Source organism: Sminthopsis crassicaudata, chromosome 1 (assembly GCF_048593235.1).
Source record: "Sminthopsis crassicaudata isolate SCR6 chromosome 1, ASM4859323v1, whole genome shotgun sequence".
NCBI classification, from domain to species: domain Eukaryota; kingdom Metazoa; phylum Chordata; class Mammalia; order Dasyuromorphia; family Dasyuridae; genus Sminthopsis; species Sminthopsis crassicaudata.
The window spans coordinates 30,357,816-30,383,868 of NC_133617.1; the positions used below are offsets into that span (position 1 = coordinate 30,357,816).

A 26,053-nucleotide genomic window follows, 5' to 3' on the forward strand; every position below is an offset into this window, starting at 1 on the left:
ACCCTGGAATTCCTTGCCCACCAAACTCCTCAAGGCCCCAAATGGTTTCCCAAAGGGACCAGCATCCCCCTAATCTCTCAGGCTCGGAACCTTGGAGTCTTCTTCCCTTTTGTTAGCCTCTGTCTACTTCCTTGTAGCCACCTCTCCAGTTCTATTTCCAACCCCTCGAGAGGAGGCTACACAAACTGGCCACACTGCCCTTTGAGCTCTCCCCTTTTCAATCTGCTCCTCCCAACTCATGATTTTCTGCAGAAACAGACTGACCAGGTCACTACTCTAGTCAAACACGTCCAGTAGACTCACTACTGTCTGCCCAATATTATGATGGCAGCAGAAGGTAACTTCTTGAAGGCAGGAACTGTAATGCCATCTTTTTGTCTTTGGATTCTTAGCACCAAACACAGTGCTCCCCCTTCCTTTGTGCTTCCCTACCTTGTCTCATTGTTCCTTCCTTCCCTCCTTCCTTCCTCCCTCCTTTCCTCTCTTCCTCCCTTCCCCCCCTCTCAATTAAGTGACTTTTCCAGGGTCACACAGCAGATATGTATGAAATGTCTGAGATTATATTTGAACTCAAGTTCTTCTGACTCTACCCCTGTGCCATCTAGCTATCCCATTAAAAAAAAAGCAATCTGGGTTAAATCTCTTTCTCTTTCTCTGTCTCTCTCCATCTTCTCTTCCTATGTCTCTGTCTTTGACTCTTTCCCTCTCCCTCTGTCTTTATCTCTCTTTCTCCTTTCCTCTGTCTATCTCCTCTCTCTGTCTCCCTCTGTCTCTCCCTGTTTCTCTCCCTGTCTCTCTCATTTTCTCTCCCATTTTTGCTCCCACAGAGTGAATGGCTCTCAGAAGGCGGCCTCCAAGGCCTGCCTGCTTTCCCTCTGCACCATATGCTGCCTTCCAGAGAGAGAGGCTGGGGTGGAGTGGGTTGGGTTGAGGAGGGGGCCACTGTTCACACTCACCTCCCTTCTGGGACTCGATTTCCTTCTTTGCTTGTTCCAAGATGTTTTTGATGGCGTCGTCTGAGCCTGTCTCGGGCGTCCGGATCCTTGGGGTGATGCTGCCTGGTCAGAGGTGAGAAGTGCCCTGTCACTGGAGGCCCAGTGTGGAACCCACCTGATCTGCTGCTGTCCAGGAGTCACTGCTCATAAGATCAGCTCCAGGTCAGGCTTAATGTGGCAGGGAGCCCCAGCCACCTGTGGGGAAGCTAAACCCAGACTAAGTAAATTCATCTTTGTTGAGGACCTACTAAGCGACATTAGACTTTTGGCATTCTGCTTTTGAGGGACAAGAACAGGAAAGCTTAGGCAGCAGCAAAACCAAGTGTCATGGAAGAGAGGGAAAGAAAGGGAAGAAAGAAGAGAGACACAGAGAAAGGGACAACAGGAGGAGAGAGACAGAGAGAGAGAGAGGAGATAAAGAAAAATAACAAAAGAGAGTGAGGAGATAAAGAAAAAGAATGAAGAGAGAGAGAGAGAGAGAGAGAGAGAGAGAGAGAGAGAGAGAGAGAGAGAGAGAGAGAGAGAGTGTGTGTGTGTGTGTTAGGTCCCCTTCTCTTCTCTGACACTGCTCTCACTTTGGTGCAGGCCTTGGCTCCCTAGAGTTCAAGCCTAACCACATCACTCCCCTATACAATGACCCTCAATGTCTCAATGTCTATATCTGGGATCAAATGTAACTGTCGGCTTTTAAAGTCCTTCATAGTCTTGCCTCCTTTCATATTTCAAGTTTCATTCTATCTTTTTCCCCCTTCCACAAACTGTGATGCAGTGACATCGGTCTGCTCCTGTGGGCATTTTGACCTACTGTCCTTCTACTAGAAAGCATTCCATTCTCACATCTGGGGAGCAGAAGTGGGGAGGGGAAGGGAGCTCCCTACCACTAGAAGTGGCCCATTTGACTTTGGGTTAGCAAGTTCTTCCTGACCCACAGCTTTAATGAGCCTCTCCACAACATCCAGCTGTGGTTCTTAATTCTGCCCTATGGGACCAAACAGACTAAATCTCTCATGGGACAGTCCCTTAAAGTTTCTGAAGACAGTTTTCATGGGTCAATAATCTAGGGCAGCCACTGTGAATGGACCATAATTGGGGCCCAGAACTGAATTGGAGATGGTCAATGGTCTAGGTGGCATTAGGGAAATCTGATTGCCTCAGTCTTTTTATACTATCACCTGTTACTCTATTTTTTCCTTAACCCCACCATCCAGCTCCACTGGCCTCCTGGCTGTTCCTAACACAAGACATTCTATATCCAGACTTCACAGCTTTGTACTGGCTGAGCTTAAAGTCTGGGATGCCCTCCCTCCTCACCTCTACCTCCCAATTTCCCTTGCTGCTTGAATGTCCACTAAAATCACATGTTCTTCAGGAGGCCTTTTACTGTCACACAGCTGGTGGTACCTCCCCCTTTCAGACTGTCTTCCATTGTTACAATATATATCGTTTTATTTCGATGTTATTTCTCTATTCATTTGTGAGTTCTTTTTTTGGCCTTTCTTTGTATTTTTCCCCCAGGGCTTTCAAAAGTGCCTGACATTCAGTAAATGCTTAACAAACACTTGGTGACTAGGCAAGCCCAGGAAGTAAATCACAAGAGTCAGAGTAATTGGGGCAGGTCCTGGTGGGGAGAAAAGAGATCCTGCTGATGAATAGAGTCTGAAGTATAGATGAGGAGAGAGAAAGGGAGAGGGGGAGAGAAAGCAGAGGATGAAGGGATGAGGGAAAAGAGGGAGAGAGAGAGGAAGAAGAAGGGGTGTGAGAAAGGGATGCAGAGAGAAGGAAGAGACTCAGAGAAAGAAACAGAAAGAAAAAACATACACAGAGAGAGAGATGAAGAAGAGAAAGAGGGAAAGAAAGAGAAGAAAGGAAAGACAGAAAGGGAAAATAAGGAGAGAGACAGAGAGAAGAGATAAAAGAAAAAGGAAGGAGAGAGAAAGAAAGGGAAGAGATGTAAAGAGAGCAGCGAGAGAGAGAAGAGAAAGAAAAAGAAAAGAGAGAGAGACAAGGGAGAGAAGAGAGAGAGAGAGACAGAAAGAAAGAAAGAGAGAGAGATCCCTTGAATCAAAGCCCATCCTTTTTTAAAAACCAAAATTATCCTGGTAATGCTATTAGCTTCAAATCAGGGACATGATTATCTTCAAAAATCCAAATTTCTGGGGCACCGCAGGGCTTTTGGTGGGGCTCAGCAGGCTGCTGTGTGTGAGAGATGGCCTAAAAGATCTCTTGATAACAAGTGTGCAGGAAAGGTGGCAGTATGGTTGTGCATCATGGTTGTGCATCATGTGTGAGGGATACCAGGTGGACAGCCTACGTGTTGAGTTGGGATTTCATGACACAGCAGAAGCTTCAGTTCAATCAGAGCTGCAGAGCATTGGGAGGCCCTTCAGTGGCCAGTTGGTCCAAAATCCCTGTTCTCTGTTTCAAGCCTGAGAAATGGCTTGAAGGCTTCTAGGGAGGGGGAGTGCTCCCTCTGGGAGGAACTCAACCCACTCTGCCTTAGCTCTTATTGTCAGGAAGATTTTCCTGACATTGAGATGAAATCTGTCCCTTTTCAATGTGCACCTGCTCTTAGTCCTGCTGTCTGGGATTCAACAGAACAAGCTGCAGAAGCACAGACTCTTTCATCTGGTTCTAGCCAAACTTAAACTGGAATCCCCTCTACTATAGCCCCGACAAGACCCCAACCAGCTTTTACTCAAAGATCTTCAGAGCCAAGGGCTTATTACCACCCAAGGCAGCTCACATGGTTGGGTCCCTTGCTCACTTTTAGCCAATGCAAGAACACCTGGCCACTGGTTTCAAACCATAAGACTTCTACTCTAGCCACCATCCCTAGCTCCTCTTCATTAGAAACTTGGACTCTGTCCTGGAAACTCCTCTGGCTTCTGAGATGGGAGCTTTTCCTTATTTTGTCTAGACTCAAGCCTCCATTTCACTCCCTGGCCACAGACTCTAAATCATGCTGCCCATCCAGCTCCCTTTTGTGGATATCTTCTTCCACTGGAGTGTAAACTCCTTGAGGGCGTGGACTGACTTGCTTGTTAGCAACTAGTAAAAACTTAATGCTCTACCTATCTCCGTTGTTGTCCAATCATTATGACCCAATTTGGATCTTCTTGGCAAAGATAATGGAATGTTTTGCCATTTCTTTCTCTAGCTCATTTTATAGATGAGGAAACTGAAGCAAACAGGGTTAAGTGACTTGTCCAGGGTCACACAGCCAGCAAGTATCCAAGGCCAAATCTGAAATCAATGAGATGAGTCTTCCTAATTCTAGACTTGGCACACTGTGCACCATGGTGCCACCTAGCTGTCATCCCTCTATCCACCATCCATCCATCTATCTATCTATCTATCTATCTATCTATCTATCTATCTATCTATCCATCCATTCATCTATCCATCTATTGTCTAACACAGTTATAATCCTCCCTGAAGCTTCTCTTTTCCAAGGTTAATATTCTTGTGCCTCCAATGATTCCCACAGTTGTGATCTGGATTAACTACCTTCTAGATGCTCTGACTTATCCACTTTCTAAGCTTGGTGCCCATAACTGATCCAAAGAAAACTCTGTAGGACCAGAGCTAGACGTTGAGAAGCATCTCACAGACTGACAATGCACGGGGGAGTTAGAATTCGTGCTGATGAGAACATCTGAGCACCAAAATATCCAGCATAGTTGCTTGCATACAAAGTGATGCTCAATACATGTTTCTTGATTTGATTTCTACCTAATTGAGCAAAGTGCTAAATTAGATAAATTCCCCAGTTATAATCTAAATTCATCTCAAGCAGGAATTGCTTTTGTATCTCCAGTATTAGGTACTGGGTACTAGGTAGTAGGTACTAGGACTAGGTACCTAGTCAAGATCCTGGCACACAGCAGGAGTTTAATAAATGCTTACTGAGGTGAACTGAAATTGAAGGATTACATCAGGTGTCACTATCTACATAAGGATCATCCTGATTCTTTGATTCTTTTGGCTGTTAGATTTTGACTTATCATCTCCCCCACTCCCTGAAACATATTTTATAATTATTTATATTGTCCTCCCCCCACCTCCAGTGAAAGATAAGGTTCTTGAGGGTAGCTATACTAGTTTCATTTTGCCTTTCTATCACTGTATGCTACTTTGTATATATTTGGGTGCTCTAATACAGGTATACTAGTTTCATTTTGCCTTTGTATCACTGCATGCTACTTTGTATATATTTGGGTTGCTTTAATGCAGGTATACTAGTTTCATTTTGCCTTTGTATCACTGTATGCTACTTTGTATATATTTGGGTTGCCTTAATGCAGGTATATTAATTTCATTTTGCCTTTGTATCACTGTATGCTACTTTGTATATATTTGGGTTGCTTTAATGCAGGTATACTAGTTTCATTTTGCCTTTGTATCACTGCATGCTACTTTGTATATATTTGGGTTGCTTTAATGCAGGTATATTAATTTCATTTTGCCTTTGTATCACTGTATGCTACTTTGTATATATTTGGGTTGCTTTAATGCAGGTATATTAATTTCATTTTACCTTTGTATCACTGCATGTTACTTTGTGTGTATTTGGGTTGCCTTAATGCTGGTGTTTATGTTGCTTCCTCTCATAGAATGCAATCTCTTTGAGGGCAAGTATATTCGTTTCATTTTACCTTTGTATCATTTCATGTTACTTTGTATATATTTCAGCTGCCTTAATGCATTTGCTTCCTCCTGACAGAACTGCAAACTCCTTGAGTTTGCACAGGGACTTGAGCACAGGGATTATTTCTGATTTTTTGTATCTCTTCACTTCAAGATTGAAGTTAATCCTGAGCACATAGTAGGTGCTTAAGAAATATCTGTTGGGTTGAACTGACTTGACTTGAGAGGATGGCCTGAGCCCCAGTCTGTGGCCTGGCTGGTGGCCCATTGGAAGATGGTGGGTGGGTAGTTCACTCACCTCGCTGGCGCACCTGAATGGTCCTCAGCGCCAGCACGTTCTGCTCATCGGACAGGAACTGCTTCATCTTGATGAAGGGCTCCTTGCCCTTCACTGTGAGCTTCCTCCATGGCTTGGGCCGGGCCAGGATCTCACTGACCGAGCCCTGGGACAGACCGAGCACGTAGTGGCCAAACACTCGCTGCCCGATATTGTGTTTCAGCAGCTGTTCCTTCACCTGGAAAGCGATCTCGGCCGTGTCCAACTGCTCCTCATCCACCGTGCCACCCTCCACCTGGTCCCCGGGAGGTCCGGGGGTTGTGGTATCAGTGCTGGCAGGCGGGTTGGGGGGAGCCGGAGGCGGTGGGGGCTTGGCGTTGTAGAAGGCTGGTGGGAACACCAGCAGGCCCCCAGCCTCACCCTTGAATGCTGGGGGCATCATTGGCTTAGGGAGTAGCGCCTCCCCTGGAAGCCTCTCGCCAGAGCCCAGGCTAGGGAAGGGGGACAGAGAGAAAGTCCTTTGGCCTTCCTGCCCCAAGCCAGGGCCCAGCAGGGACTGGACGGGACTTGGCGATATGGGGTCTTCTGGCCCTGAAGGATGAGGCATCTGCTGGGGGGAGGGGTAGGACTGGTCGGTTCCCAGAGAATCTTTGACAGAATCATCTTCAGAATGATCCTCCTCTAGAGAATAAAGACAGAAGGGAGCTATAGGGACCAAGGCCAGCGGGGACCCCCTAGGGAGGCCACCCCCTTCACCACCAGGATCTTTGTAATTTTCCAAGATGCTTTTATCTCCATCATCTCATTTGAGCTTTGTAATGAACCCATGAATTGTCAAGGCAGGAATTATCCTGTCCATTTTACAGATGTGGAAAATGAAGCATAAAGAAATTAAGAAGCACACTGCCTGCAGTTGAATCCCGAGTTATAAAGTGGGCAGTTACATTGCAGCTACTTTTGGAGATGACTGGGACAGCATGAAGACCAAGGAATAAACTCCCCACCCTAATCTCATCCCACATTGACATTCCAGTGGGCCTCAGTTTTCCCATCTAAAAAATGAGGGACATGGGTAGAAATAAAGGTGTAGAGAAAGGGAAAGAGTGTTAAAGGAGAGAGAAATATCCTCCCATCTAAAAAATGGGGGAAGAGTAGGTAGAAATGAATGTGTATAGAGAAAGGGTATTAAAGGAGAGAGAAATGTTTGACCTCAGTTTTCCCATCTAAAAATGGAGGAATTGGGTAGCAATGAATGTGTATATAGAGAGAAAGGGTGTTAAAAGAGTATTGATCAGTATTGGGATGAGCCCGGGAACTTAGGCTGAGCTGTAGGGAAATTGAAAGAGCCGTAAGTATAGAGTGAGGGACCTGGAGGTTAAATTTGAACTCTATCTCTTGCTCTTGGGGGCTCACTTCCTTCCTGTGGGCCTGTTTTCTATTCTGCAAAGTAAGGACTAGATGACCTCAGAAGTCTCTCCCAGATCTAAATGGATGCCTCTGGAGCTCAGTTTCTTCATCTCTAAGGTAATCTCTAAGCACTTTCCAGGTCTAGAGGGGGTGATCTCCAAGTTCTTAGATACAGATGTCTCGGTCTCACTCGATTAATCTTTTCAAGATGAGGGAATGACACAGTCTGACCTTTTAGCCCAATGGTGCGGACCCTCCCCGGACTCATTTCTCCTGCTTACATGCTGGGAAGAAGTCCCCAGGAGGGGGGAAAGTACAGAAGGGCCTTTGGAGTAGTGGGCTCCTCCCTCCACCCACACTGAGGCTCCCATCATTCCTACCAGTGCTGGCCAGGAGGCTCGGCTTTTCCAGGAGAAATTTCTGGGCAGGAAAGAACCCATCCTTTCCTATCATCAAGGCGTCCTCGGGCTTGGCCATGCTCTGCAGAGATAAAACCCCGAGTGGGGGAGGGGATGAGTTAGGCTCAATTCAGGCCTGGAAATTTTTCTCCCTTCCTAGGCAGAGATAGAGACGCTCACCTGGGAGAGGCTGCAGGTGCTGGAGGCCAGCTTCATAGCTTTCAGGATGCTGCCGGAGAGAGGGGAAACCATCTAGGGTTAGGGTTTCCCCAAGTGCGAGGAAAGCTCCCATTGGATAAAAATTTTAACAATTGGATATGGTCCGCCCCCCCCCCCCCAATCCCAACTCCAGGGCCACCCTTCGATGTAGGGGAAATAGGCACTTTGAAAGACCCCCAGGTTCCCAAAGAGCTCTCCGTAGGAGGGGTAATTACCCAACAAGCTCATCATTTACTATTTACCAGGGCCCTTTTATGTGGATCCCCTCAAGGAAAAGAGGACCCAGTTTGGCATAGGGGGATGGGCAGAAGAGACTCTTAATGGGAGCTGCTACTGCAGGGAGAAAGCTGAGGGCATAGCATGCTTTTGGGATTGGTGTGCCAGACACCCAAAGCCTGCCAGGAGGGGCCATTAGCAACGGGAAGGGGACCCTCCAAAGGATAAGGAAATATCCAAATGGGAGAGAGAGGGATGCACCAACAAACTCAGCCCATTTCTCAGTTCTTCCCTGAGTAGAGTCTATTCTGCTAATTTCTTATACTAAATCGAGAATTGAAAGAGAGGAGACAAGAGGAGGAGGAAGAGAGGAATAAGGAGAAAGGAGAGAAAAGAGAGAGGAAAGAAAGGTAGAAGAGAGGGAGAAAAAGAGAAAAGGGAGAAAAGAAAAAGAGGACAGAGGAGATGCAAGGAGAAAAAGGAGGGGAAAGAAAATAGAAGAGAGGAGAGAGAAGAATAAAGAGGTGAAGAAAGAGTAAAGAGAATTAAGAAGAATGAAAGAGGTGAGATGGAAGGAGATAGTAAAGAGAAACAGATGAGAGATGAGACAGAAAAAGAGAGAGAAAAGAGAGAGAGAAGAGAAGAGAAGAGAGAAGAATGGAGAAAAAAGAAAGGAGGAGGGAGAGGGGAGAAGTAGGCACCCTGTCTTCCCCCACCCCAGCCTGGGGCCCTTCCCTAGAGAAAGGGAGATGGTCATGATTTTGTTCACCGTACCTTAGCTCTGTTTTAATTTCCTCATAGTCAGACTGAGCCTGGAGTTTTTCCTCCAACTTCTGAAACAAGAAATCCCCAAAGCAGAGTTGGTGGGACTCGTGGCAGACAGCTGGGGATCTCTCTAAACCCCAGAAAAAGGCTTGTCCTATCCTGACTGCCACCCATGAGTATTTCCCTGGTCCTCCCAGAGTCCATGTCTCCGATTCTGGGACTTGACCTTGGAGGAGGGATGGCCACTCACAGATCCTAGATCCTCTAGTGGGAGGAGCCCCAGAGGCCATTGAATCTTGCTCCTTCGCTGCACAGATAACTTACAAATGACTTGTCTACAGTCACTTACATAGTATGTATCAGAGGCACTGAGAGCCCAGATCCAGCATTCTGTCCACTAGCCTCCACTGCAGTAGGTGAGAGATTCTGTTTTGAGAGGGCATCAATTTAATTCAACCAGTATTTATTAAGCCCCGACTGTGTGCAGAGAGCTTCGGGAAGGTGGGGGAAAGAATGTTGGATGAGATATGGTGCCCCTGGGCCAGAGTGGGCACAATTTACACTTTCACACTAACAGAGGGATGTAATAGGCAGTGCAATTTGGAGAGGATAAATAGACTGGCCACAGGAGCTCTGTGTTGAGGAAAGTGTCTTTAATAAATTTCTTTTCTGGCCAGATTTGTGATTTCATGATCCCTCTGTACCACTGCTCTCAGAGAATGGCCTGGGCTACCATGACAGCTGGCAATCAGTCCAAGATGGCCGAAGCAGACTAAGTCAGAGGTGGGCCTGGAACCTAGGGCTCCGTGACTAGGCCTAGGCCAACTTCCTCACTTGGTGATCATGTCACCCCTCCTTGAATGAATGAAGGCAATCATTAAAGGAGATAAACTATTGTGACTGGCATAATGACTATTATAATTATTATTATAATATGACTATCCTTGGGCAAATCTTTTGGGAAGCCATCGAGGGTTTCAACCATAGTCTCAAGGTTAAAGCCAGGTTTAGATTCTTCCTAATGATGAGAGTGGTTCCAGAGTGGACCTGGTTTTCCTGGGAAGTTGGGGGGGCTTCCCCTCACTGGAGGTCTTCAAGTAGAAGCCAGGAACCACTTTTGGGGATCTTGTAAGAGAGGATTATCTGGGTGGGAGGGGATTGGATGAAATGGCTACTCAAGCTCCTCCCAACTTTGAGATCAGTTCTTTTGGGATCTGATACTTCCCCCCGCCCCCACCTGCATGTCTGCCATGGTCCCCCGGACCTCTCTCTGGAGACTCCTCACTGCACCTACTTCGATTGCTTCAGTCTTGGCAGTGAGCTGCCTCTCCAGATCGGCTATCTGATTAGCTGACGTCTCCTCTAGCTCCTGGAGGGAGTTCTGGAGTTGCTGGATGTCTTTCAGAAGTCGGAGGATCTCCCGGTCCTTGGAGGCCAGGGCAGCCTCCAGCCTGGGTCCAGAGCACAGAGCATAGTTGACTTTATCCTGAAAACAGAGATGAGCTTTACTCTCTTGGAAGGGAGCAGGAATGGGGACGGATGGAGGAGAATGAGCCACCTGAATTTTAAAGCAAAAAACCAGCATGGAGCCTGACATAGTTCTAACCCTGTTATAGACAGGGCTTCTTAAACTTTTTCTACTTGTGACCCGTTTTTGCCTAAAAAATTTTTATTTTTATTTTTAAATTCATTTATTTATTTTTTGCCTGAGAAATGTCTACATGACCTCAGGTTATGTAGGCATATAAAATAGGTATACAAATCAAACATTTATGGATAATAAAAAATAATTTCACAACTTCCAAATTCAATGATGTGACCCCACAAAGAGTTGTGGCCTAGAATTTAAGAAACTTTGTGACTATCACCTTTTATATCAGCATAGGAGAGTCAATTCCCACCTCCATACCTGTGTCCCTGTTGCCCCCTCACCTGGATGCCTTTCTCTCTTTTCTATATCTGGCCTGATAGTTCTAATCCGTAAGCTCAATACAATTTTTTTCCTCTCAGACACGGATTTGTATCACCACAGTTTTGCCACTTGACTTCTATTCACTTTATTTTGGGTTATGACAGTTATTATAGACAGTCAGAACTAGAAGGAAACTTAGAACAAGGAATGTCAGAGCTGGGAGGGGCCTTAGAACAGGGAATGTCAGAGCTGGGAGGGAGCTTAGAACAGGGGATGTCAGAGCTGGGAGGGGCCTTAGAACAGGGGATGTCAGAGCTGGGAGGGAGTTTAGAACAGAGAATGTTAGGGCTGGGAGGGGCCTTAGAACAGGGAATATCAGAGCTGGAAGGGAGCTTAGAACAGAGAATGTTAGGGCTGGGAGGGGCCTTAGAACAGGGGATGTCAGAGCTGGGAGGGAGCTTAGAACAGTGGATGTCAGAGCTGGGAGGGGGCTTAGAACAGGGGATGTCAGAGCTGGAAGGGGGACTTAGAACAGTGGATGTCAGAGCTGGGAGGGGCCTTAGAACAGGGAATGTCAGGGCTGGGAGGGGCCTTAGAACAGGGAATGTCAGGGCTGGGAGGGGCCTTAGAACAGGGAATGTCAGAGCTGGGAAGGACCTTAGAACAGAGAATGTCAGGGCTGGGAGGGGCCTTAGAACTGGGAATGTCAGAGCTGGGAGGGCTCTTAGAACTGAGAATGTCAGAGCTGGGAGGGACCTTAGGACAAGGAATGTCAGAGATGGGAGGGACTTTAGGACAGGGGATGTCAGGGCTTTTTGCATTTTATACATGTTTGGTGCCTCATTTAAATGAAGGCAGGGAGCAAATTTTGGCCAATTTGCTTTGACAATTAGCAGAATGCCTGGCACACAATAAGTGATTAATAAATGCTTGTTGACAGATTAGTTTTAAAGATCCTGTAAACTCAGCACCTTGCAGAGAAGGAACCTAGGCTGATAATTCTGTATTTCTGTTTTCCATTTTCCTCCAGCTATAAAACAGGGTTCTGAAAATCTTAGTGCTGTGAATTATGTGGGGTCAGAAGGTCTGTTTCTGCTCCTTATTGTTTGTGTGACTTTGGGAAGGTCACTCTCCCCAACCTCAGTTTCCTCATCTGTAAAATGACAGGAATAGAGTAGAAGGTGTTTGAAGACCCAGGACACAAGATAATCTCATGCTTCCTTCCTTTTGTCTGTGCTTTTTATGTGTCATTTGCCTACTGATGGTCCCTTCCAACTCTAAAATGTGGGGTTCCACAATCTCTTTGAGTCTCACTCAATTCTTCTGTAAAGTGAGGGGGGATTGGATGAGAAATGTACACTGGAGCTTAAGGTTTGGGAAATATTTCCAGAGATGATTTCACATCCCAATTTCTGTCTGAAACAGAGACCATTTTATCACCCCCATTTATCAAATGAGGAAACTGAGTCAGGGAAACCTTTGGTGGCAGGGTGGGATTAGAACCAGGTCTCTCCTGACTCCAAGCCAAAGGTCCATCAATCTCTACCTTTTCAAATGTTCTTTCTAGCATGAACATGGCATGAGTCTCTGATTAGGATTATGATGGGCAAACTGGCCAATCAGAAAATCTGATTTCCTCTCTTTGATCACATTGATTGTTTCTTATGGGATAGTTGGGTTGAGGCCGCCATTATGGCTTCCAATTTAACAAGAAACTCCAGGGCTCAGGGCCCCTCCTTAGAGATGCATTGTGACTCCCCACAAAATTCTACATCTTCCATTCTCAGGAAAAGTCAGTATCATCGAATCTAGAGCTGTAAAGAATCTCAGAAGCCATCTCATCTAATTCCCTTATTTTACAAAGGAGGAAACCGAGGTCCAAGGAGGCCTCTGGCTCATACTTTAGAAATATTTCCCTTGTGCTACCAAGGAAAGTAGTTTCTGGCTTTGAATTCTGAGAATCTGCTGTAGGGGGTGGGGAAGGCAGAAAGGGAGGGCAGGAGAGGGGGATGGCATGGTCCTAGGCAAGGACTCCAAGTAAACAAACACAACAGGTATCAAGGGGAAAAAAAAGCTATTCTGCAGGGAAGATAAATGCCAACTGAAACAGGAAATGGATGTCATTAATACATTAAATTAATTAGCAACGAGGTTCACTGTTTCTACTATGAAAAAAACTCACCCCGCCCCCAAACCAGCCAAGTTCCCAGTGGCTGATTAGCATGGCTGTTTGCTGGGTTCCAAGGGGGTTAATTAAGAACCGATACCAGGCTAAAGAGAGCTCACCCTCTCCCATTCTCTTTCCTCCCTCCTTTACACATAGACACAAAGACACAAACGTAAGCATATACGGACACACTCTGGACAGCCACGCAGATGTGGATACGTCCACACCTACATAGACACAAAAAGAAAAAACACACAGACAGGTACCCAAGAGACAAATGGATATGGTCTACACTTGCAGTGATCAATTCATAAGCATTTATTAAACGCCTATGACATGCCAGACCCTGGGGTCACATAGACAAAATTAAAATTGTCCTTGTGCTCAAGTTTAGTCTAGCTGGAGGAGATAATAAAGGACCACATTATGGAGCAGGAAGGAACCTTAGAGATGATCCAATCCAATATTTTAAAGAAGAGGAAATTGAGTCCTAGAGAAGTAATTTGCCCAAGGTCACAAAGTAGTAAATGCCTTCAAAAGGATTTGAAGCCCAGTGTGCCTATTCATTATACACATTCTCTCTGTCTCTGTCTCTCTATCTCCATATTTATCATCAATCTATCTTTCTACCTATCTATCTATCCATATATCTCTCTATCATCTCTCCCTATCATCTCTCTAATCTCTCATCTATCTCTATCATCCATCTCTATCCATCCATCCATCCATCCATCCATCCATCCATCCAATCTATTTATCTCTATCATCTCTATCTTCTATCTCTATCATCCATTTATCTATATCCATCCATACATCTATCTCTATCATCTCTTTCTACCATCTCTCTATCTCTATCATCTTCTATCATCTCTAATTATCATCTGTCTCTATCATCTATCCATCTATATCCATCCATCCATAGATCCATCTATCTCTCTTTATATCTATCCATCCCACCCATCTATCTAATCAATCAATCAATCTATCTCTATTATTTCTCTTCCATCTATCTAATCTATCTCTACCATCTATCTCATCATATCTATCTATCTATCTATATCCATCCATATATCTATTTATCTCTTTCTACCTAATTCATCCATTTATCTCTCTCATCCACCTAACTATATCTATCCATCCATCTATCTAATCAATCAATCAATCTATTATTTCTCTACCATCTATCTCATCATCTCTATCCAACCATCTATCTATTATCTATCCAATTTATCTCGACCATTCATCCATTTATCTATCTATCTATCTATCTATCTATCTATCTATCTATCTATCTATCTATCATCTCTCCAATCTATCTCTATCACCTAGCTAATCTATATGTCTCTATCACTTCATTTTTTCTATCTTTGTTTTTACATATGTACATATACAATGTTATATATATACATATGCATATACACATGGAATATATACAATATGAATACAAAGTGATTTTGCCTGGGGAAGGAAAATCTGTCAGGGAAGAAAAAATCAGGATAGGCTTTGTGTAGAAGGCACCACTTGACCTGAGCTCAAGAGAAAACTGAGAGGATATCCTGGGATATGTTACACAGGTAAGCAGACTATGCTACTCTTTCTCTCTCTCTCTCTCTCTCTCTCTCTCTCTCTCTCTCTCTCTCTCTCTCTCTCTCTCTCTCTCTCTCTCTCTCTCTCTCTCCTAGAGGAGTGAGAATATAAAGACCCTCCTTAGAGATGCAAAACTGCTGACCCACCCGGGCACAAGCACACACAGAGAAATGCTGCTGGACGCTGAATGGCTGTGGATCCAGACACACACACACATGCACCCACTGATGGAAGTGGAAACCAATCAACATTTATTAAATTCCTACTCTGTGCATGACACTGGATGTTAGGGAATTGACCAATCTCTGCCCTCCAGAAGCGGTTATTCCTATATCCTATTTATATTCTATTCTATTCTGAGACAGCATACAGATACATTCAAGCAATATGGAAAATATATACAGATTACACAGGGTAATTTAGGGGCAGAGGACGGCACTAGCAGCTTGTGGCATCGGGGATAAGGAAAAGGTTCACGGAGAAGGTGGTGGCTGAGGGAAGCCAAAGATTAGAGCCATGAACCAACACCCACTTAAGAGACAATCTAAACACACACATACATATAGACGTGGAGACCCAGGCAAAGATACATTTGCAAGACACATAGATAGACAATCACAAACATGTGCAGAAGATTCATGACCCTTTAGCCACCCTGATGCTCCCAACTGCTAAGGGAGCAGTTCCTCCCTCCTTGGTACTCTGCTCCTCATCCTTACCCCGCTGGGTCCTTGGGGAGAGCAGCATGCCAGGCGGATGGAGCTATTGACAGATGCTAGCTGTTCCCGCAGGCTTTCCACTTCCCTCTGAGCCGCCTCAGCTCTCTGTGGGATGGAGGAAGGAAGAAGCAGCAAGGGTGGGATGGGGAGGGGGGATGGGGAGAGAAGATGAGCAGCTGACAGCAATGCAAAGTTATAGAACAAGGAGGTTCATTTATCTTCACTCTGAACCTGGGTCTTGAACTGGTGGGAACCATGACAGTATCACTCTGGTTGTTAGCTTCCTCTTTCTTTCTTTTTTATTTTATTCCCTCGCTTCCAGGTTTCAGAGTATTTCTCCCTCATCAGGTGGCTCTGCCTTTTGTTCCTTTGGGAGACTCAAGGAGGAGGCCACTGTGCTGATGGCTTGATAGCTCTGAGCCCCCACCTCCCCATAATAATAGTAATGATACTAGCCAACATTTGGAGGAATCTACAAAATCCTTATCTCATCTGACCCAAAGAACAAGCCTATGATATAGCTGCTATGATCATAACTCCCATTTTTCCAGTTTTATTTCCAAATTGATAGAACCAGATTGAATTTGTATTGGACTATGTAGAAATTATAATACTCCCGAGAAACATTGCTCTAAAAATTTGGGTATCCTTATTGGGCATTTTGGGAGTAGACCATTGTGGACCCATTTCCCCATCAGTGCTTCATGTTTTCTCATCTCTGACAAGACATCAGCTCCATTTTGGGGATGAAAAAAAGAATGAGACTCAGAAAGAAAAAATGACTTAGAGTCATACAGCTCAAAAGACTCTGAGAAGGAATTAGAAACCAGGGGCATGAGTCTAAGTCCAGCACTCAAGTGTTATAGAGTGAGAACTAGAAAGGACACCTCAGTGGTCCCATGGACCAATTCCCACATTTTACACGGCAGGAAACATTCAGGCAGCTAGGTGGCGCCATAGTGCCCAGCACTGGGCACTCAGGAAGCTCATCTTTCTGAGTTCAAATGTGGCTTTAGACACTTAATAGCTGTGAGACCCTGGGCAAGTCACTTTGCCCCGTTTCCCTCAGTTTCTCCATTTGTAAAATGGACTAGTGAAGGAAAGGGCAAACCAGTCTGGTATCTCTGCCAAGAAAATCCCAAGTGGGGTCATGAAGAGTCAGACACAAGTGAACAAGGATCCAATGGCAGATTTGAACGCAAGGTCTCTTGATTACAAGTCCCTCATACTATCTTCTCCGTCATATTTTCTGTAGCAACTGGCCTTCTATCCCACTATTAACCCTTCCTCGCTTTGCAGGAACAAATTAGGAGTTAAAAGGGAAGGAAATCAGCCCTTTCATGCACTCTTGGTCTTCTTACCTGATTGGCTTTTTCCAGGTTGGTCATGATCATTCCTACTTCATCTGCCCTGAGACGGAAAAGAGAAGCCGTGAAAGAAGGTTTCCAGGATGAAAGTGAGGGATCCAGTCCGACCGCCCACCCTCCCTGTGCCCACTGGCAGTGCTGGCAAGGAGAGAGGACTTTAGGAACGGAACCATCTCTCCCCTCTACATGGCCAAATAAAGGGCCCACCCTCTGGTTGACAGATTTCTTTCTATGGGGAAAGAGGGCATTCTGTCATTAATTCCTGAGATTAACTTGGGGCTCAGAGGGAAGGAGCAGAATCCAACTTGAGCTTGATGCCCCATGTAGGAAACTGGACTGTACAGGGAACTTTCCTCCCTGACTGACAAAAAGGAACTGGCTAGAATGATGGATCAAGATGGGGTTGGGGGCAGCTAGGTGGTGCAGTGGATAGAGTACCAGCCCTGAAGTCAGGAGGACCGGAGTTCAAATATGACCTGACCTCAGACACTTAATAGCTGTGTGACCCTGGGCAAGTCACTTAACCCCAATTGCCTCAGGGAAAAAAATTAAAAGAAGGGCTTGCTTCCTTCTTATTCATAAAACAAGCAAAAAGCCCCCAACTCCTCACCAAAACATCCCTCCAACTATCATTTCTGGAGGGATTACTGTATGCAGAGTCCTGTATTAGGTGCTCAGGAAGATACAAAATTTAGCCAAGGAACAAATCCTCAAATCCTCAGCTCTCTGAAGGCAAGAATTTTTGCTTTTGTTTTTATTTCTGTGGCACCAATGCTTGGGATATAATAGGAGTTTTATAAATATTTTTAAATAAATAAATTTTTATAAATAAATAATAAATGGTGACTATATTTACCTGTTTATATGTTGTATCCCCCACCCCTCCTTCCCCAGTAGAATGGCAACTTCTGCCTGGTACATAAGAGGTGCTTAAATTGAACTGAATCTCTCCCCTCGAGAAAAGTACAGTTCAATAGGAGCATAAGCCATTAATATAAACAGCTATTGCTTATATGTGAGCTGACAACCACCTTCAAATGAATTTTATAAGGCCTGATTGTGAAAATGAACAAGAAGAAAGCTAAATTTGTTGAGTGGGAATGGGAATTAGTTCTGATAATGGATTCTAGCTGTTGAGAGAGTATATACATTAAAATCTTTGCTCCCTTGAAATTCTAGTGCTCTGGAACAAAGCCCCAGACACCTCACCCTTGTTATGGTTCTGGCAACAGAATATGTAGTGCTGGTGAGAAGAGACTGTTTCTCAGAATTCTTAGGACTTAAAGATATGCTGTGTGGGAAACCTTGAGAGGAAGAGCCACAAGGAAAAAAAAGGAGGAAAATTTCTGGGAGATGGAATAGATCATCATGATTCTGCATGGGATGTTGGTGGCTGTCTGGTATAGTCCAATTTCCCCATTTTACAGATGAGAAGCCTGAGTCCCAGAGAGTTTAAGTGACTGCCCAAGGTCACAAAAATAGTAAGTGAAAGGAGACAGAGACCCAAGAAGCAGTAGGGAGGAGGGAGGGAATTTCAGTCATGATGTACAACCTGTACAAAAATATAGTGATAAAGAGATGGAGGGTTGAATTCAGGAAACAGAAAATTGATCAGGTTGGGTATAACATAGGCTGAATGGCTCTTTTTCTGAACAGTCCCCTCCAAAGCCCCGTTCCAGAGTTTGGGATTCAAGGTATTTTCTCAGCTCTTGTGGCCAAGGTATGGGGCCACAGTGGGCTCACATGTCAGGGAGTTTGAAGAGGAGGAAGAGGACAAAGAAGAGGAAGAGGAGGAGGAAAAAAGGGAGGAGGAAAAAGAAGAGGAGGAGGAGGAAAAGAGGGAGGAGGAAGAGTAGGAGAAGGGAGATAAAGAAGATGATGATGATGAGGAGGAGGATGAAAGAGAAAGAAAGAGGTGAAAATGGAAGAGGAAGAGGAGGAGGAAAAGGAGCATCTGGTAAGCTCTAGTGGAAGCAGAAGGGCTGGGTTTCCTGACCCTTTTCTCCTTGACCTACGGTGACCATTTTACTTCTCACTCTCCCATAGTCAAAGCTTCGAGCCCTGATCAAAAGCAAGATAATTTACAACTCCACGTTGTACGAATGGCATATCAAATTATCCAAGAACATCTGTTTTGGTATTATATGATTAAGTGTTCTTTCTGTGTTGCATAATGTGAATGAAAATTCTGTTGCCGTGTGTTTGTGAGACTGGCAAAACATTTGAACAGCTGTAAGTGTTTGGCAGCGGAGGACGCTGGTGGGTGCCAAGGGGAGGCAAGAGATGTTCCTGCCTCGTAAAAATAGATGGCATCTTCCCAACAAAAATAAGAGCAGCGAATGTACATTTAATGAAGTGAAGGAGTCAGCTCAACTCTAGCTCCTGCTTCCCTAACATGCTCCAAAGTGGGTGCGCGTACCACATGAGGAGCCAGCTACGCTCAGGCAGCTCGGACCACCCATCCACCCGCTGGTTAGACCCTGAGTCTACAGGGCCCTGGGATGCTCCTGAACCACGCTCCTGAGGATGTCTGTTTTGGCATCTTAGCAAGAGAATCGTGGTGTGGCAAGATGGTGAGTGTGGGATTGAGGAGTAAAGATGTGATCCTGAAGGGGGCAATGGGTCAGGATGAGGGTGCTAGGGGTCAGCAGTGAAGAAGACAGTTTTGGGATGACTGTGTGAGGTACGTGGTGCTGGGAATTCCTTTTGTGTAGGGATTAGACTAGAAGACCATTGAGATCCCTTTAAACTCTCGGCTTCTGTGATTGGCAGGGTCACTGGAATCCTCCCTCCCAAACCACTTGGGATATAACCACCTTGTATATATTTGGATATTAGCTATCTATTTATCTGATTTATTATATCTAACTATCTACTCATCCATCCATCCATCTCTCTCTCTAATGTCTCTCTTGTATTTATATTATATATCTAATAAGTCTATATCTATAGCTATCTATGATATCTATATGCTATCCATATATATTATCCACCAATTGCATCTATAGTCTATCTATAATAGAGATCTCTCTATTTTTATATATATAAATCTACATCTACATCTCTATATATGATGGTGCAGCAGACAAGAGTGCTGGGTCTAGGGAGATGTGAGTTCAAATTCAGCCTCAGATACTCACTAGCTATGTGCTTGACGCCTTGGACAGGTCACTTCACCTGCGTTCATTGTAAATGCACTGGAGAAGGACATGGCAAACCAGTCCTGTGTCTTTGTCAAGAAAACCCCAAATGGGGTCACCGAGAGTCATACATGACTAAAAAATTGGCTGACCAACGAGATATAGAATAGATATATCTAAATATGAAGATATTTTATATTTGTAGTATCTATCTAGCTTCTTTTTATATTTTTATGTCTCTCCCATTACAATAGTAGCTCCTTGTGAGTTGAGATTCTTTAATTCTTGGTTCTTATATACCTGTGCTGGGCCCATAATTAATACTTGAACAAAAGTCTGTTGATTGGTTGAAGATGGAGGCAAGTCTTGGGGATCATGGGGTAGAGTTAAAGGGACCCATCCTCTCATGTTATAGGTGAGATCCAGGAAGGTGAAGGTCACATGGTTAGTGATTGACTTGAGGCAGGATTTTTTAGAACTCTGTCCAATGTAAGATGAGACCTCAACAATATGGCACCAGGGAAAGGGAATCCATCCATGGGGGCCCAGAAGCAAGAGCACTAGCTGACACATTTGTCATATTAGGGGCTGTCATAACCCCAAATTATTATATATACATATATGTATATATATATATATATATAATTTAAATTACATAATAAAATAATTATAATAATAATAGAAATTATTATTAAGTAATAATAACAAAACTAGCTTACATTTAGCTAGCATTATAATGTTTGCAAAGCACTTTACATCTGTTGCATCATTTTATCCTTTCAACAATCCTGTGAAGATGTTATCATTGTTTCCATTGAGGAATCTGAGAGCAGTAAAGTGATCTGCCAGGTAACTGAATGAGTTCTAGCCACTGGACCACCTGGTCGTTTTTATACATAGGGGTCCATGCTGGCCCAAGGGGTGGCTGAAGCCTGGCAGGGCTGGGTCTCCAAGTGCTTCCCCTCTGTGACGTCCCTGGCCCCGACCCAATCCCATTGCTTGGACCCCGGGCCTCCTCCACAAGACCAGGAAGAAGGCAGATGTGGAGGCCCAAAGGTGCTCACTTACTTGGACGCTGCCTCTTCGTCATATTTACACCGTAGGTCCAGTAGTTCCGTCTGTGTGGCCTTTAACGCTGTCCATCCAAAAAAAACACAAGGGACACAGTGAGTGAGCAAACCCTCTCTTTCATGGGGTCTAGGGGAGGTTCGAGGAGCAGGGTGGGCTGTAAAGGGGCCCTCCAGGCAGGAGGCCAGCCTCTTATTGCTACTCTGGGATCCTCTCTGCTTTTATCATCCCAGTAGGCAGGACCACAGATCCAGAAATCTTAGAAATCACTGAATCCTTCCCTTCCCCAACAACCCAACTGAAGCACAGAGTGACTTGTTAAATGATTGGCTTGTGGTCACCTTATGATTCACTGTCTGTGATAGGATTTCAGCCCAGTTCTTCCTGGGTCCAAGGCCAGAACTCTGCCCACTAGGCTACCCTCATGGCTCTATGGAGGGCCATTTTGGAGTCTTTTCAGAAATGGTGTTACCATAATCAGGAAGACTGAAGGGTAGCACCAAGAAGGTATCAGTTGGTTCTAATGACCCTAATGAGAACAGTACAGCTCTTTGGGACCCCAGATTGCTGAAAGGGACTCTGATTTGACCCAACCCTTCCCTCATCCCTGAATTTGACACATAAGGAAACTGATATCTAAAGGGATTAAATAACTATGAAATATTAACTAAATAATTAAAGGCCATAGGCAGAAAGTGACAGACCTGGATTTGAACCCAGGACTCTAAACCTCCACAAAGGTTTAGAGGAACACACTAGGAATTAGAAAGATAATCTTTAAAAATTAAATTAAATTAAAGGATGAAAAAGAGGAGCACACTGGGAAAAAGGACTCTAAACCTTCTATTCTACTCAGCCACTACACCGTGGCTGTCCATGGATAGCAAATGCAAGCAAGGAGAGTTCGAACTTCTGATTGAAACTTAAACTGTGGCGGGAGAGCTGAGCACACAGACAGGAGGAGGACAAGTGAGTGGCTCTGGGGAGTGTGGTTACCTGGGAGGCTTCCTCTATCGGGGTTTGTGTCTCCCTGGGTTGTGTGTGACTCTGCTGAGAGCTGCCTGAGTGCTCAGGCACGAAGGGGCAGGGACGGCTGCACCCTTTGGCAACAGATTCCTGCCCTGCTTCCCTGCCTGTCAGTGGTCCTGGTCCCAGACAAACAGGCTGAGGAGCCCTGGGCATGAAGGGGAAGCATGGAAGCTTGGTCCTTTATGATGTCATCACAGAAGCTTATGGACATGACCATGGCTTCCTGAACATCCCTCATTTTCCTCAATGTCCCATAATCTTTCTATTACACACAAGTTCCTCTAGTTCCTTCTTGAGCTTCCCCCATATATTGGGCCTGCAGTGCCTTCCAGGAGTAAAGAACCTCATGTTTGTCCCTTGGGGGAATTCCTCAGACATTGATTTAAGTGACTGATTCGAGCAGAGCCCTTTTTATTGGTCCTAAATTTGCTGCTTTGCACCTTTAGTTCTACTCAAACAGGGATCTGGGGCCAAATCCCTGCTTTCCCTTTCCAAACCCTCCATCACAGCATGAGTCTGGTCAAGTCACTTAAATCTCTATGAACTTCAACTTCCTCCTCTATAAAACAAAGGGGTTAGACTAGTTACCTCTGAGTTCACTTCTATCTCTAAATCTCAAAAAACTACTACTACTACTACTACTACTACTACTACTACTACTACTACTACTACTACTACCACTACTACTACTATTACTACTGCTACTATTACTATTACTACTACTACTACTACTATTATCACTACTACTACTACTACTACTACTACTACTACTACTACTACTACTACTACTACTACTACTACTACTATGATCTGTAGTCCTTCTATCTGTGTGAGCCTGAGCAAACTTTCTGTTTCCAGGCTTCAGTTTCCTGATCTATAAAATGAGCTTGGACTAGATGACATGTGAGGTCCTTTCTAGTTTCAGAACTATGATCCTATGATCCTAACCCCTGCTGACCATCTTTTCAACCTGGAAAATTGTATGTGTATATATTTATAGTTATGGCTACATACTTATAAGTATGTATACATACAAATATACATAACCATCCATCCATCCCCCAACCTATCCTTTCATTCATACAATGATCCATCATTCACCAACCCTTCCACCCATCCAATGATCTCATCTATCCACTCATCCATACGCCCAATGATTCATCCATTATCCATCAATCTATCCATCTATCCTCTTTTCAACCTGGAAGGTTGTATGTGTATTTATAATTATGGGTACACAGATATAAGTATGTATATATACAAATATACATAACCATCCATCCATCCATCCCCCAACCTATCCATCCATCCAATGATCCATATATCCACCAATCTAGTCATCTATCCACTCCTCTACTCACCCAACAATCCATCCATCCATCCATCTACCCATTCAATCATCTATCTAACCATCCATCCATCCATCTAAACATCTATCTATCCAACCATGTGACCAGCCATTGATCTTTACACACAAGTGAGCACTCACACACTTCTCTCATTAGGAAACTTCATCATCTTGTAGGATGAAATCAGCCTTGGTACTCACACTTCCTCCTAATGCCCTTATCCCTCTAACTAGAACAGCCATGGCAGATACTCAAATCTTTGTTTAAGGAAGGGGCCCAGCACAGCTATCCCTTTCTTCATTTCCCAGCTGGGTGACCGAGTTCTAGATTTCTCTACTATGTTCCCACCCAGGTACCTCCCCAAACCTCCTCCTCTCCTACTATCCAGCTTTCTTTTGTTTATTCTCTTCCCCTATTAGATTAGAAGCTCCTTAGGGGTAGATACCAAATTTCTCTTTTTGTGTTTAAATCTCTTATTTCTTTTTAGATTTAATTTTTTAATTAATTTTATAATTATAATTTTTTTGACAGTACATATGCATGAGTAATTTTTTTTTTACAAAATTATCCCTTGTATTCATTTTTCCAAAATTTCCCCTCCCTCCCTCTACTCCTTCCCCTAGATGACAGGCAATCCCATACATATTAAATATGTTACAGTATAACCTAGATACAATATATATGTGTAAATCCAATTTTCTTGTTGTTTGTATTTAAATCTCCATCACTTAGCACAGTGCCTGACATATAGCAGATACTTAATAAATATTTGTCGACTGATTGCTGTTTTGGGGACCTGGGGTTAGAAAAGAGTAGAATAAGCCGAAGTCAATCTATATCATCGAGGCAAGGCAGCTGTGGTGGGACAAAGAGCCATTCTCAAAGCCAGGAAGATCTGGTACCTTATGGCTAATTCTGGCTGTGTGACCCTAGACAAGTCACTTAAATTCTCAGAGCTCAAGATCAGTGAAGTCATATTCAATAAGAAATAGGGGCCACTAAACCAGTCATAAAGATTCCTGATGGTTACAAACTGACTTAGAAAACCACATATTAACATTATCTATGTTTTACTGAATTTATATTTATTTTCTAAAATGTTCCCAACTGCATTTTCATCTGGTTCTGGTTGCACTTGGGAGTAACAATGGATTACCCTGCATTTGACATTTCTACTCTGAATGGCTCCTTAACATGAGAAGCTGAAGAGAAAGTTCTGACCTGCACTGGTGAAGGGAATTTACTCACCTGGGAATTTTCAATACCGGTCAGATATTCGGTTCCTAACTCCCATTTTTTGGTTATATCCTAAGAATGTACATCTCAACTAAGAAGGCAGCAAAGAGGCACTGGATATTGAGTCAGCCTAGGAAGGAGCCACAGATTTCAGGCTAAAAGGAATCTTGGTGATCATCTAGTTTTTATTTCATAGATGGGGAAATTGAGATTCCAAGAAAGGTCATGGGAAAATAGAACTAGATCTAAAAGAGACCTCAATGACTATTTAGCACTAATATTTTATGGATTAGGAAGCAAACCACAGAGCGATTCAGCGTCTGACCCCAATGCAGTAAGGGGTACAGTGTGGATTTGGACAAATCCAGAGTCCTTTCTGTAAGGGGCTGAAACTCTTGAGTCAATGCACTGAGGTCGGACAATCGAACACTTAAGGCTAATTACCGATTGGACAATACTCTATAAGAATATGCTTGGAAAATGGCCCTTCCCACTATCCTGTGCTGACCCAATCATTTGGTGTATACAGAGAATTGTGGGAGGGACTAGGAGGTGCAGGAAGACTAGCCAGAATCACTTCTGTAAGAGAGACAAGGGAGTGAGGTCACAGAGATCCTACACATCCACTCTCTCTTCACTTCTACCACTAAAGACCAAGAATAAAGACTTTTGCTTATCCTGACTGCAGCTGATTCAAAGGTATCTAGGGCTCTAACATGTTCTCCACACTTCCCCATGTACAACACTGTCCTCAGACATCTCTCTAAGACTACGGGTTGTAGGAGAATTATCCATCTATATTGGGAGAGGGAATTTTTTGCTGGGAGTCCCTTCTATCAATGAAATCACAGGTCCAATGCCCACAAAAATGATACTATGTGTTGTATGATTATCTGTAATGTAGAGGAAAGCAGTGTGATGGAGAGAGCTGTCCTTGGAGCCAGGAGTAAGAGCGAGGCCCATTTTGGTACCTCTCCATGACTGAAAGATATGGATGAGTGGCAAGCCTCTGTATATGGAGGGAGTTCCCACACTGAGAGTCTCTCCCACTGCAGAAGCGCAGAATTTTATTTTTTTCCTACATGGTTCCAGCTCTGGAGCACTGGTTCACTCCTCCAGCCCAAGCCCCCGGGGTCTGAATGGGGACCCTTTGAGTACCTGAATGTAGAATCTTGATCTTTTCTTCTGCTTCCCCCAGTCTAGCGGCCAAAGTGATTTGTGCTTCCTGTAGGCCCCTGTGGAGGGAGAGACCAGTCCTGGTTCAGATCGGTTTGAGCCCTGCCTTATGTTGGGGCTGATCACTGTACGGGTGCAAATCACCTTCCTTCTGTCACTATGGAGGAGATTCAGAACAACGGAGGAGGCCAGGCAGCCTCGGAAACTGGAAGCTCTGGATTCAGGTCCTGCTTTTAGCATGTTGTAGTGGGAAGGGACCCCAACAATCACGTATTCCAAGCCAAGCTATTTTATGACAGCCTGGACGTGTGGTCATCTGGCCTCTGCCAGAGGATGTCCAGGGGACTCATCCCACCTGGGAATGGCTCTCATCATCAGG

The 26,053-nt window shown here is 44.4% G+C and overlaps 1 protein-coding gene across 8 annotated transcripts in view; it reads right to left on the reverse strand.

The window, feature by feature from the left end:
- Positions 1-26,053, reverse strand: part of CUX2 (cut like homeobox 2) — a 373,197-nt gene that overhangs the window by 25,615 nt on the left and 321,529 nt on the right. For 6 of the 8 annotated variants that reach the window (XM_074297402.1, XM_074297401.1, XM_074297412.1 and 3 more), the window contains 10 exons: positions 25,657-25,733; positions 20,885-20,951; positions 16,671-16,719; positions 15,310-15,414; positions 10,219-10,410; positions 8,934-8,992; positions 7,905-7,953; positions 7,707-7,806; positions 5,941-6,600; positions 957-1,058 (listed from right to left, as the gene is read on the reverse strand). In XM_074297402.1, coding sequence (XP_074153503.1) covers positions 957-1,058; positions 5,941-6,600; positions 7,707-7,806; positions 7,905-7,953; positions 8,934-8,992; positions 10,219-10,410; positions 15,310-15,414; positions 16,671-16,719; positions 20,885-20,951; positions 25,657-25,733 — 1,460 coding nt within the window. The remainder of the gene's footprint in view (positions 1-956; positions 1,059-5,940; positions 6,601-7,706; positions 7,807-7,904; positions 7,954-8,933; positions 8,993-10,218; positions 10,411-15,309; positions 15,415-16,670; positions 16,720-20,884; positions 20,952-25,656; positions 25,734-26,053) is intronic. The other 2 variants (XM_074297416.1, XM_074297420.1) reach the window with 1 other exon arrangement.